Source organism: Coffea eugenioides, chromosome 10 (genome assembly GCF_003713205.1).
Source record: "Coffea eugenioides isolate CCC68of chromosome 10, Ceug_1.0, whole genome shotgun sequence".
Classification (NCBI taxonomy): domain Eukaryota; kingdom Viridiplantae; phylum Streptophyta; class Magnoliopsida; order Gentianales; family Rubiaceae; genus Coffea; species Coffea eugenioides.
Genome location: NC_040044.1, coordinates 15,615,920 through 15,629,091, shown reverse-complemented (window position 1 = coordinate 15,629,091; position 13,172 = coordinate 15,615,920). Strand labels below are relative to the sequence as shown.

General features: G+C 35.7%; 1 protein-coding gene across 4 annotated transcripts; it reads left to right on the top strand.

Annotated features, from left to right (window-relative positions):
• Positions 1-923: 923 nt before the first annotated feature.
• On the top strand, positions 924-11,865 carry LOC113749418 (indole-3-acetic acid-amido synthetase GH3.17-like). 4 transcript variants are annotated; one of them, XM_027293151.1, is made up of 9 exons: positions 4,318-4,663; positions 4,784-4,820; positions 5,631-5,730; positions 6,842-7,145; positions 7,271-7,389; positions 9,287-9,580; positions 9,726-9,827; positions 9,922-10,703; positions 11,084-11,865. In XM_027293151.1, exons 6-9 carry the CDS (start codon positions 9,288-9,290, stop codon positions 11,653-11,655), a joined length of 1,749 nt encoding a protein of 582 aa, XP_027148952.1. In that variant the 5' UTR covers positions 4,318-4,663; positions 4,784-4,820; positions 5,631-5,730; positions 6,842-7,145; positions 7,271-7,389; position 9,287; the 3' UTR covers positions 11,656-11,865. The 4 variants fall into 4 exon arrangements, with proteins under 4 accessions (XP_027148953.1, XP_027148952.1, XP_027148951.1 ...); XM_027293152.1 differs by lacking the exons at positions 4,318-4,663; positions 4,784-4,820 and adding an exon at positions 924-1,151; XM_027293150.1 differs by lacking the exon at positions 4,784-4,820.
• The last annotated feature ends 1,307 nt before the right edge of the window (positions 11,866-13,172 follow it).

The following is a 13,172-nucleotide window of genomic DNA, read 5'->3' as shown; positions in this document are numbered from 1 at the left end:
TATTTGGGAGAAATATAGTTCTGGTTCCCAATGTTTAGCCTATATGTCAAAATTAGTCCCCAATATTTTTACAAAATAAATTTACTCCCCAAAATTCGTGATTTTAGACAGCTTTAGGACAACTAATGGAAAATCATCATAAATAATGGTTAACATCAAATTGGCATTAGTCAAAAGTTTTGAATTCGTGTTTCTAGACCCTAATGTTGGAGTTTGGATGATTACGGTCCTATGAGTTTTAAGTAGTTACAATTAGAGCTTTGAAAAATAAAATAATATGTGAATTAAATTAAATATACAATGAATATGTTCCTAAATTTCTATAAAATTTCATGAAAACACATTATATTGACGCAGCATGGTGGTAGCCTATATATATCTTTGTTAAATAAATTATAATTTGGATGACAATATAGCAATAATAAATAAAATATAAAGTAGTGGAAGAAAAGAAGAATTCTAGTTTTATAATTTAAGTTTATTATAATTACTACTACACAAATTGTTGCATGTCTTGTGCATGTATATTTTAAATTCTTGTAGTTAGCCATTGTACTTATTGCTTATTTTTGCGCAAAGTTGGATGGACTGGGGACTACATTTGCTTTGCAAAATAGATTAAGGACTCATTCTACGTATGGGTGATAGGTTAAGGACCAAAATTACAATTCTCCAATTTCTTTTAGGGTACGTTTGGTTTCCCATGGAATTGAGGTTTAGAATTGGAATTGGGGCCCCAATTCCAAATCTGTTGTTTGGATACTGCTTCGGTCAAAGAATTAGAATTGAATCTGAATTCTATAGGGGTCCAATTCCATGATTTGAATTCTTTACTGGACCAAAAGAATTCTAATTCCAATTCCACAACTAAATCCTGTGAAACGGGTCTACACGCGGATCTTGTGGGTAAAAAATTAAAATCGGGTCAACTAGGTAAGCAGCCCTCTCTCTCGATCACTTTTCCTCAACCGCAACTGCTTCTGCTCTGCGTCATCGCCTTCACCTCCACCCTAACATTTTGCCTCTTCCACCACCGTCTCCGGCATCGCTTTTTGCTTCTCCGGCTATCCCTCACCAATCGCAAGACTGCTCCGAGTGCTCTCTACTTACCCGTGCTTAATTTTCACGAACTGGGTTCTTCAGTCCGGAAGGTAACAACTAAAAGCTCTCCTTTGCTTCGATTTTTAGATGATTGCACACACTGAATTATATTTAGTCGAGAGTAGTTGTGAAATTATTTTCCGGATATGAACCCCATATGAAAAATGATTTTCAGGGGATTTTTTTAAAGTTATAAAATATTTTAATCGATTTGGACATAAAAATTTTGGGTGTGAAATGATAGAATTAGAATGAAATCTGGAGGAATTTGGGATCTCAAAGCCATGCTCCTAAGATTGATACGTACTAGGTTGTTGCCTAAAGAAGGAAACTTAGGACCAAGAGGATTGTTACTGATATCTAGCTCTTCAAGCTGTGATAGGCCTTTCAGATCGGGAATACTTCCATTTAACAGATTATAAGCCAAAACAAGACTTTTCAGATTCTTGAATGTGGCAATCTCTGGGGGGATGCCACCCTGAATGAAGTTGGAACTAATGTTTAGCACCTCTAGAGAATCAAGCCTATCAACCTTGGCAGGCAATGGTCCCCATATTCCCAGGGATACTAATGACAACTTTTTCAGATTGGAAAGCTTAGTTATGACTGTAAAGAATGAATCAATTGAAAATCCCTGGGACAGAGTTCTCTGAGGTATGGAAAAGTTTGCAGTAGATGGTTATACAACAAAGTTCAGTTTATCTTAAATAAAAATTAATATAATAATCACTTTAAAAAATTAAGTGGGTTATTTTGTAAAAAAGAAAAAAAAGTAGACCAAAGATATCTAAATTTGAGCAGCGGAATAATCTTTGAGCATACGAATTAGAGCTTGAATTAACACTTGAAGTGACACTTTGAGCGACTTAGCATGACTGCGCCCCAACTTTCAGGCTGCTTCTGTTCTTGACAGATTTTACCTGCGAGACACTAAGCAGATCAACTCTGCAAATGATTTAACACAGAATGTTATGGCTTCTATGCTTCTAGGAGGTAACAGAAGAAAAAGTTCTTACTTCTCTTTAAACAGGAAAAAATCTAACAGAAGAAACTTTAACGTACTATCTATATAGATTACTGTTGGATTTGATTCACATGGATTGATAATAGAATCAACAATGATTAGAGCATCTTACACCATCTACATGACATGCACAAAATATTCTAAATTGCCGCATTGGTCAAGGCATCACCATGAACCTTCCACTTCTTAAACTCAGTAGAGGCTAACATAAATGAACTCGCATTCCGATGGCCTCCACCACCGAATTCCTGCATGTGATTCTATGATGTATTAGCTCTTAACTCTAGCTATGCATTTTCATAACTGAACAGGAGAAGTGCTATGAGTTGTGAAGATATTAAGAACCTGTGAGATTTGTGTTGTATCCTCATTCTCAATGCTTCTTAAGCTTATTTTCAGCAGTCGATCATTTTCATATGTTGTACTAATGTCTATTTCTGAAGAACATGTCACATGACGATGTTGGAGTTTTCATTTAGGTTGCAATTGGCTGTTTGATATCCTACTCTGATGTAGGTTGCATTCTAAAATTCTCTTACTTGACTCCTGAGACCTCTTCTCCTACTTGGCACTGAATGAGTTTTTCTTCATTTAACATATGTATGAATTTTTCAGGTGCATATTTGCCTTTCATTTTTAGTTCTATAATGCAGTAGCTATTAAATATGTTCTTAAGAACATGACATTGTGATGTTTTTCTGGTGCATATCTGCCTCAGATATGGCATCTGAAGCAACATCTCAGTCAAAAGGGAAAGGCAAAGGGTATTTCACTTGGACTCCTGAAATGGATCGTGTAATGGGCACCTGTTTTATTGACCAAATGAACCAAGGAAACAAATTGGATGGTAAATGTGCATTGGTAATTGATTTTTTTTGGTAATCTCCAGTTGAAGTTGTTTTGTAGAAGAAGTTGAGCTGATTGCTGGAAGCCCAAGTAGAGCAAGTAGAAGTTGTTACTACTCCATCGTGTATCCATGACTTTTTAAATTCTGATGAGTTCTTTGTTTTTTATGTAATGGATCAAAACAAGATTATAGAAAGATTCTAGAGAGTATTTCAGCTATTTTCTCTGTTTTTGAGATGATAAGAATGGAACATTGGATCTTTTGTCTGATGAACTAGCATTTTAGATATTGAGATTAACATAGCTGCCTGTGTTGATGCCCTGACTTGTCCTTGAGTTACATGAACCTTTGCATTCTTTTTCAAAGTTAAGGAGATTTTGTATAAGTGCTCTTCCTGTATTCTGTTGGTTTTTATCTTCCACAAGTCTGCACACTCACTAAAGAATTGATGACAGATATTATTCTATTTAGCAAGTACTTGACTGTGTGTGAATTGGTCATCTGACAAAAGTAGGGCTTTAGCATTTTGATAGAGTAGGCTTTTGATTTTCTAAAATTTAAAGTTCTTAACTTTAAAAACGTATCAAGGTTTTAACTCGATAAATATTAACTACTTTTTAAGTTAGAATATACAATTATTTTTTATTTAATTTAATTTAATTTTTTTTAAAAAAAAGAATTTTTTATTTTTGCAAAAAAGGAACTAATTTTTTTTCTTTTAAAGCTTTATTAACAATCAGTTAAATGCAAGAAAAAATAAATTATTAAAGGTACTAATTGGTTTTTTCCTTAAAGCTTTAGTAACAATTAGCTAAATGTTAAAAAATTATTATATAGTAAAAAAAAGAAATTTTTTATGTAAGGAAATATTAGTTGGAAACAATTCTAATTCCTAATGAATTCTTCTCTCATACAAACAAAGAATTTGGAATTTCAAATAAATTCCGTATCAATTCTATGCATTTCCCAAACGAAAGAATTGAAATGACTTGGAATTCCAATTCATAGAATTCCAATTCTATAGAATTTCAATTCTAATTCAATTCTAATTCTGTAGAACCAAACGTACCCTTAGGGTATGTTTGGTTCCCCATGGAATTGGGGTTTAGAATTGGAATTGAGGCCCCAATTCCAATTCTGTTGTTTGGATTATGCTCCACTCAAAGAATTAGAATTGAATCTGAATTCTATGAGGGTCCAATTCCATGATTTGAATTCTTCATGGGATCAAAAGAATTCTAATTCCAATTCCACACAAAATCGTAAGAAACGGGTTTACACGCGGATCAAATGTGGGTAAAAATTATAACCGGGTCAAACATAAAGTTGCAAGAAACAAAAACGTCTCTTTGTCCCGATCGCTTGCACAGCCTCACAGGTGCCCCTCCTCCATCATCGCTTCCACCTCCACTATAACATTTTACGTCTCCTACCACCGTCTCCCTCTCCGCCTTCCAATCCTCCGGCCACTCCCTCCATCCTTCTCCACTCCCGCCACCCTTTCACCCATCGGCTCGCCAATCGCAAGACCTACCCTGTCCAATTTTTTTCGCTCCGTCTCCACACTTACCTCTGCCGCTCCTCCATTTCTGTTGCAGTCACCTTTATTCCTCTTATCCTTACTTTCTGGGTTCTCTCCTTCAGCCCTTTTGCTTTCCCCAAATTTCAGAAATACTTAGGGCTTGTGAAAGGTAACTTCATCTTTGAAATTTTTTAATTAATCATTGGTTATGGGCTTTGTTACAAAACTTTGTTTCATTTGACACATTGCCACGGTTTGTTCTGTTTCAATGTGCCATCTCAAAATCCAGAAAAATAGGAGTAAATGAAGGCAAAACTTCCAGAAAAGTAAGTTCAAGTTCTGTAATTTAGATTTGACTATGCATTTAGAGATTCACATTTGTTGCATAGGTCTGTATTTGGAATCTTCATGCTTGTCTATGTGCATCTCGGATTTTTGTTCTACCTAGTTTGGAAGTTTAATCTCTTGGTGCAGTAGCAGTACATGAAAGCAAATAAGACCGCAAAAGCCACTACTACTATAGCTACAAAGCCATAATTCTGAATCATATCCAAAATGCTTTTTGATGTAGCCTTTAATCATTGGGTGAGAGGACATCCCAGGGACTTCAATGGTGTCTTCTACGTCACCATATTGGTATGCAATTAGTCTATAAACCATCCATGCTAATGGGCAAATCCAGTAATATCATATCCACCACTTGGGAACTTTCTGAAGTTTTAAATAGGAGTAAAAAATCAATTTGTGCTTCTTTCCATGTGGTAATGATGATTGCCTTCTCCAACCGAGTATTTGGTTGACCACAAGGTTCATAAGAGAAGTCAGGCCAAAAGGGAAGAAAGAAAAATAAATCAGTAGCATAAATATTTTGATCTTCACTTAGAGCATTTTCCTTACAAGTATATGATGACTACGCAGTTTTAATACCAGAGAAATATGTCACAGGAATATGAGAATTTGACATCTTTTTATTTCCTGGTTATGCTGTCATATGTACACTATGTGCACATTTGTGTTGTGGTTATGTAAATGATCTGCGTAAGTGCACATCTGTGTTGTGATTATGCTGTCATATGTACATTAAGTGCACATTTGTGGTGTGATTATGTAAATGATCTGCGTAAGTTTGATTTCAGATGATGTGATTGTCACTGGGGTGTTGACGGAAAAATGGTCACCTGATGTAAAGGATGCCCGCTGTGACCTTGATCCTGTCTTAGTTGCAAACTACATAAGGTACTTGTGGTTCTGTTCCTCGTTTAATTCAACTGTCAGATAGTTTTTCATATTTTTGGCATGATTAGAGAATCATCTGTTTCTATCTAATCAAACATTATTGGAACTACTAGTTTAATCACTCTCTGTTCCTGTTAGTTTAATAACATTATTTTGTATTTTACGGCTACTAGTTTTGGATTGGTAATTGGTTATAATCACTACCAAGTTAGCAGAGTTAATTCAATAAGTGCTTTTTACAATTGGTTTCATTGTAAATGGATATAAATGATTATGCTCTTACTGATCCAAGGTTAGACTAGTAGTAGATTTTCAACATTACTGCTGCTGGTCAAAGCTCCTCCATACAGAGTTGGGGTTAGAGTTAGGACTTGTGTAAGGAGACCAAACAATGATTAGAGCATCTTACACCATCTACATGACATGCACAAAATATTCTAAATTGCCGCATTGGTCAAGGCATCACCATGAACCTTCCACTTCTTAAACTCGGTAGAGGCTAACATAAATGAACTTGCATTCCGATGGCCTCCACCACTGAATTCCTTCATGTGATTCTATGATATGCATTTTCATAACTGAATAGGAGAAGTGCTATGAGTTGTGAAGATATTAAGAACCTGTGAGATTTGTGTTGTATCCTCATTCTCAATGAGGATATGAGTTATCTAAAATTGAATTGGATAGATTTCAATTGTTGAAGGGTATTGATTTACTTATGAATGACAGGACAAAGTATGACACTTTTTCTGGTCTCCGAGATGACTTAAAAAAGGATTGGCTACTGATCCACATTGGTAATTGATTTTTTTTTTTTGGTAATCTTCAGTTGAAGTTGTTTTTGTAGAAGAAGTTGAGCTGATTGCTGGACGCCCAAGTAGAGAAAGTAGAAGTTGTTACTACTCCATCGTGTATCCATGACTTTTTAAATTCTGATGAGTTCTTTGTTTTTTATGTAATGGATCAAAACAAGATTATAGAAAGATTCTAGGGAGTATTTCAGCTATTTTCTATCTGATTTTTGAGATTATAAGAATGGAACATTGGATATTTTGTCTATTCATAGCAATGTTGCTGCTGTTTATCAGAAGTTTGTTTCTTTTTTTGGCAGAGTATCTTTAGTAGAGAGCCTGGATGGTATTAGAGGGGCCTTTTGATTAGCATGCACGGGGGTGGAAGTTTTAAAATTCTACTGTTCTTTATGCATCTCAGCATGGCCAAACAAGGTCAGATGGATGCTGTGCATTGGGTGGGAAGTGGTGTGGGTTTTTTTTTTGTTGTTGTTTGGGGGGGGTTGTGTTTGGGTTTGGAAGCATATTAGGTGGGAAAGGAATTAGGAGGTCTCTTTGTATTGCTCATTGACGTTCACTCTCCAGACTGGAATTGGCTCAGTTTATGGTTTTCACTTTCACAAGGTATAAAGCTACCTAAACCAAATGATGCCTGTTGTTTGGATCATGTACTTGCCCAGTCCTTTTTGGTTATTATGGAAATCTTACTACCAGCACAATCATATTGGTATATTGGTCAACCTTGGCAGCTTCACTGCTCCCCAGTGCCTGCGTCACTGAGTAGCAGTCGACAAAAATTAGGTCTCAAAGGCTTCATTTTCTGCAAGATTTTTCCAGTGGAATCATAGTGCAATCAAGATTTTTCCAGGTGAGGTATATTTGGGCCGTAGGATTATATGCAATCATGTTCCTTTTAGGTGAGGTATATTGGCTTCCTTGATTAATTTCCTCTTGTTGTTTCTGATGTGATTCATATGTTTTTCTTTTTTCCTATGCTGTATGCTTACTTGGCCACATATTTACAATTTTTTCGAATGCTTTGCATTTGTAGGTCGAAAGTCAACAAGATTCATACAGTCAAGTTGTTAATCCTGTCTTAATATGTAGTTCTTTTAGTTCAGTATTTTTCAGAGTTATGGTTATCATGCTGACAAGTTTGGTGACATTAGTTACACGTTTTACTTGGCAACTCCGTTTACTGGAAAACCCCCAAAATCAACACTTTTGTATTAATTAGGAGAGATTACACTTTAGTCTCCTGTGATTTAGTGCTTTTCCATATCAACCTTTTACCATTTCAAAAACTATATGTAACTCCATCATGATTTGGACTAAAATGTCAAAATGACCGAATTTGCATTCGGTAACCTAATCTACTAAAATATCAAAAATACCCCTATGTTAATATGAAAACTATTTGTTAACCAGAGGGATGTTATGTATAGATTTTGAACACAAAAGGTAGTTATGTGGAAAACACTAAATCATAAGGGACTAAAATGTCATGCATACTGTGTTTACATATTTTGGCAATTTTAGTCATTTTAGTTTCTAAATGAGGGTAATCTCAACATTTTAGTTGATGGCGGTGTAAACGAATCTAATCAAGTTGAAAACCCTTCTATTCAAGTTTTTTTGATTATTTTAACAAGTTTGAAATTTTGTTCAAACTTGACTTGTCTATTTGCTGAACCGAGTTTGAACGAATTTTTTTATTGAGTTTGAATGTTATTGAGTATAAAACCCTGTTCAAATTTGGCTTAACTAGTTGGCTAACCAAACTCAAACGAGCTCTTACCAAGTGACCTTGATTTGAGTATCGAGTAGGTAAGTTCATTTTTCCACCCTATGAGTTGGTTCCCTTACAGAGTACCATTTCTATCATTTTGAAACTTTAGTCCAAACATAATGGTTTATACATAGCATTGGAAACTATAGAAGGGTTACATGGAAAAGTATTAAACAACAGGGGATAAAGTATAATTTGCCCTATTAATTGTATTGCAGAATACAACTGGTATCTAGTATATTTTTGCCATATTTTGGAAGACGCATACGAATAAGCTTCCTTTTATGACTAGAAATGTGCCATTCATTTAAATTTTGGATCACCTCTCTAGGGGTGTTATTTGCCAAATCAAGCCCAAATATTGAGGTACTAGAACTCAAGATCAAAGAAAATTAATTTGTGGTTGAGTCCGAGCTCAAGTTCAATGAACATCACATGTTCAAGCTTGAGTTTGACTCAAGAAAATTATGAGGACAAGCTGAAGCTCGAGATTGAGCTTGCTCGACAAAATATACATAAAAACTCTATAAGCTAAATAAGGAATATTATATGGAGATCCAACTCAATTTGTATAGCAACTCAAATTACTCAAACTCGATTTGAATTCGATTTTGACTGAACTCAAGCATGGATATAGATCCATAAGAGCTCGATCGAAGGTACATTCAAGATCATTTGGTGATTTTGGATTGTGCAAGTGATGAGCATAGCATAAGGAGACTAAGCAACTCAATGAGTTTTTCTATTTACACCATTACAAATTTACAATGGTAACATACAGCACGCTAACTAGGCATCTTGGAGAAGGGAATGAGGATGAAAGGATGGATCACCTGGCCAATGCGTTTAAAAGGGCTTAACCATGGCGTGAATCTTTTCCTCAAAACAATGTAGTTGAGCGTGCTTATTCATTAATTAATTTCCCTGTATATTTCCCATCCCCAAACTCAGATTCTGCATTTCTTTTCTTTACCAGAATGCTGCCAACTTTTGATCCAACAGCTACTGAAGCTGGTTCAAGGATTTTGGAGGATATAACCAGCAATGCTGGTCATATACAAGAACAGGTCCTGGAGGAGATTTTAACTAAAAATGCAAGCACTGATTACTTGAAGGGTTTTCTTAATGGTCACTCTGATAAGGGACTATTCAAGAATAAAGTTCCTGTGGTAGATTATGAAGATATCAAGATTTACATCGATCGAATTGCACTGGATGGAGAGCCATCTCGGATTTTAACTAATGAATCCATTACTGAGCTACTCAAAAGGTAAATCAGCTTCTTTGTTTTGTACTAATTAGATGAAAGGAAACTCCTGAATGGAGTGAGATCAATAATGCTGAAGCACGAGTCATTTCTGTTCTTTTCATGAATTTCTTGTTTTTCTTAACTGAAATCATTACTTCGTTGGCAGCTCGGGCACTTCAGGTGGGAAGCAAAAGTGGATTCCAAAAACTGCTGAAGAGGGAGAGCGCAGGGCCTTTATTTGTTGTCTCCGTGATACTGTTTTAAACAGGTAAAGTCTAATGCAATGAATATACAGTTGTTATTTCTTCAGTAGAATTATAAGAGTCAAACAAAAAGTGCTAAACGTATAGCTTTGAACTAAGGTACCTACAGGGCTTGAGCGATGGGAAAGCGCTGTTATTTGTCCTTATCAACCCGGATATCCACACTCCTGGTGGCTTAGTTTTAAGAACAGCCTCAGAAAGCGAGATAAAGAACAGAAAAGACAGATATCCTCAGTTTATATTGTGTGAAGATACCAATCAGAGCTTGTATAGTCAATTACTTTGTGGCCTTGTGCAGCGTGATGCGATAGCAAGCGTTGGTACATATTTCGCCTCGGGTTTGCTAAGGGTAATCAAATTTTTCGAGGAACATTGGCAAGAAATGTCTTCCAACATAAGAACTGGACAAATGAGTGATTGGATCACTGACCCTAACTGCAAAAGGGCTGTCTCCTTGATTTTGAGCAAACAAATGCCGGATTTGGCTGATTCAATTGATCTTGTATGCCAAGAAAAGTCTTGGGAAGGGATAATTAAGAAGATCTGGCCAAGGACCAAGTATGTCTTGGCCATTATTACAGGGTCCATGGCACAATATATCCCTGCACTTGAATTCTATACGGGTGGGTTACCTGTAGTTTCATCACTTTATGGTTCTTCAGAGGCATTTTTTGGGATAAACATGAAACCTTTGTGCAGTCCTTATGATGTCTCGTATACTTTTATACCAAACATGGCCTACTATGAGTTCTTACCAATTGACAATCATCAAGGTCCAAACTGCACCAACAGGAAAGATGCTCATTTGAAAGATCACATTGTGGATCTTGCTAATGTTAAGATTGGCCAACATTATGAACTTCTTGTCACGACCTTTACAGGTGAGATCACTGTCCTTTTGAATTGACCCTAACTGCCTGTGGTGTACCACATATATGAACTATAATTCTGTTAGTCTGACCCATGAAAAAGTATTCGATAAAACACAGAAGTGCCTCTTCAAGGTGTCTACTGGTCTCCATTTTAAACGCTTTATCATGTTCTAAAATGGATAGTAGTTCCATTAATTTCTACTTAACAATTGCCTTGGACATCTAATGTGCACAACTTGTTCTGATGTTCAAATTTGTCGAATATAGGTTTATTACATTCTGTTTTTTCTGTACATTTATTATCCTGATACACAACGAATGATTATTAGACAGTTTAAATGCTTAAATGCTCTAATGTCTAGAATATTGATGGAAGAATGTATTTTCAGGTTTGTACAGGTACAGAATGGGGGATATTCTCCTGGTGACAGGTTTTCACAATTCCACTCCCCAATTCAAATTTGTACAAAGGACAAATGTGGTTTTGAGTATTCACACAGATAAAACAACTGAACAAGACCTCCAAAAAGCAGTTGCAATAGCAATGCAGATCCTTCAACCACTTGGCTTCTTTCTTTTGGATTACAGTAGCTATGCTGATACATCTTCTATTCCTGGTCACTATGTACTCTTTTGGGAGCTTCAACTCAGACCAAACGATGATACACCTGAATTTGATCAGGTTAAAATGGAAAAATGTTGTAGTTTAGTGGAACAATCTCTGGACCAGAAATATAAGTTGCTGAGGAATCAGAGCATCAGTACCATTGGTCCTTTGGAAATTAGAGTTGTGAAACAAGGAACATTCAACGTGCTCATGGACTTTTATGTTTCTCAAGGAACTTCTTTAAACCAGTACAAGACACCTAAGAACATAAAGTCTGAGAAAGCCATTGTAATTCTGGACTCCAGAGTAGTGGGAAAATTTTACAGCAGAGAAGTGCCTAATCAAGACTCGTAGCCTGTGGTCTTCAAGAATCTTTTTGCATATTTCATCCTAGGCATTCATATACCTTGTCTTGCAATGTCGAAATATAAAATACTTCACCATTGTATGGATGCATTTGTGTTCTACTATTTTTCAGTTTGTTTGTGAAGCTTGGTGGATGAGGATAGTATCTGAAACTCTTGTACTCATCAAATTGAGGGCAATGCTATTCTAGTAGCAAAAGATGTTATTCTCCTCTCATGGAGTTTTCTAGTGAGAGTTTATTCTCTCTTAAGGATTTTTAGTGATATTTTCTCCTCTCATAGAGATTTCTAATGACAGCTTTTGTAGTTTTTTCTATTTTTTGTATTAGATCTAAGTTTTCTCATATTTGGTTGTCGAGTCTAAAATCTTTTAGATCTACCTCATTAGATCTCACTTTAACATCTGAATTTGAATTAGTTAATTAGCAGATCTGAGAGAAAAGAAGCAAAACAGTTGGAAGCATGCATAGATGATATTGGTGCAATAAGTGTTTTATCTTTTGATATTATTGGAGTTTCACAGTGTAATATTCTATTAATTTTTTAGATTTGCAATATCAAGATTTGTTTTTCAGATCTATTTGTATTTGTGCATGATTGATGTAATTTGTGCTATTAGTATAGATTTAATGTTATGATGATGTTTTATAATAAAAAAAAAAGTTGGTCAAATGTAATTCAATAATTATAAATATGGATTGCTAGGCTATGACTGGATATCAACAATATGGAAGAAACTAATCTACCAAGCAGATGGGGAAATTTAGGAACCCAAATCTGGAAGAATGGCTTGACTGGAGCTTAAAACAATATGACACTGTAGAGATAAAAGATGCAGATTGGCAGGTGTTTGATTCAAGAACTTTTTTTATTTTGCCTGGTATGCTGGGAACCTAATATTACTGCAACTAAGATAAAATCAATGCTCAAACAGTGAGAGCCCAAGCCGAATTCAGTCAGGAATCTCTCACCAACTATCATACAACAGTACAGAAGGAGCTGAAGTTTATCAATTGGAGTAAGTCCCAAATTGGATGGGTGAAACTAAATGTGGATGGAGTATCAAGCAACAATTTAGGACACGCTGGAGTAGGAGGACTAATTAGAGATGAAGGGGGTTACTGAATGAATGGGTTCGGTGTCAGCTTGAGAACTACAAATAACATGGTAGTAGAACTATGGGCCATCATTTATGGGTTGAGTATGGCAAGGGATATTTGTTGCAGAAATATGATCATTGAATCAGACTAAAACGTGAGTTTGGAGCCGAATGACAAGGCATCTGAGGAAATCCCACACTACACTCTAAGGCTAGCTAAACAATGGAAGTGAGAATTGAAGCATGAATGGCACGAGGGTAACAAGTGCACGGATTATTTAGCAAAACTAAATCTTCATTTGATAATCCAATTCAACACTTAAATTTAATGAATTCAGATCGTAAAATACTCGAATGCATTTGATAATAAAAAAATATAACATTTGGATTAATTAAATGGCACTAAA

Coding starts and splice junctions, on each gene's coding strand:
- LOC113749418 (XM_027293149.1), top strand. CDS start 9,121: ATGAGGATGAAAGGATGGATCACCTGGCCAATGCGTTTAAAAGGGCTT. Junction 9,581..9,725: donor ATTACTGAGCTACTCAAAAG/GTAAATCAGCTT, acceptor CTTCGTTGGCAG/CTCGGGCACTTCAGGTGGGA. Junction 10,704..11,083: donor TCTTGTCACGACCTTTACAG/GTGAGATCACTG, acceptor ATGTATTTTCAG/GTTTGTACAGGTACAGAATG.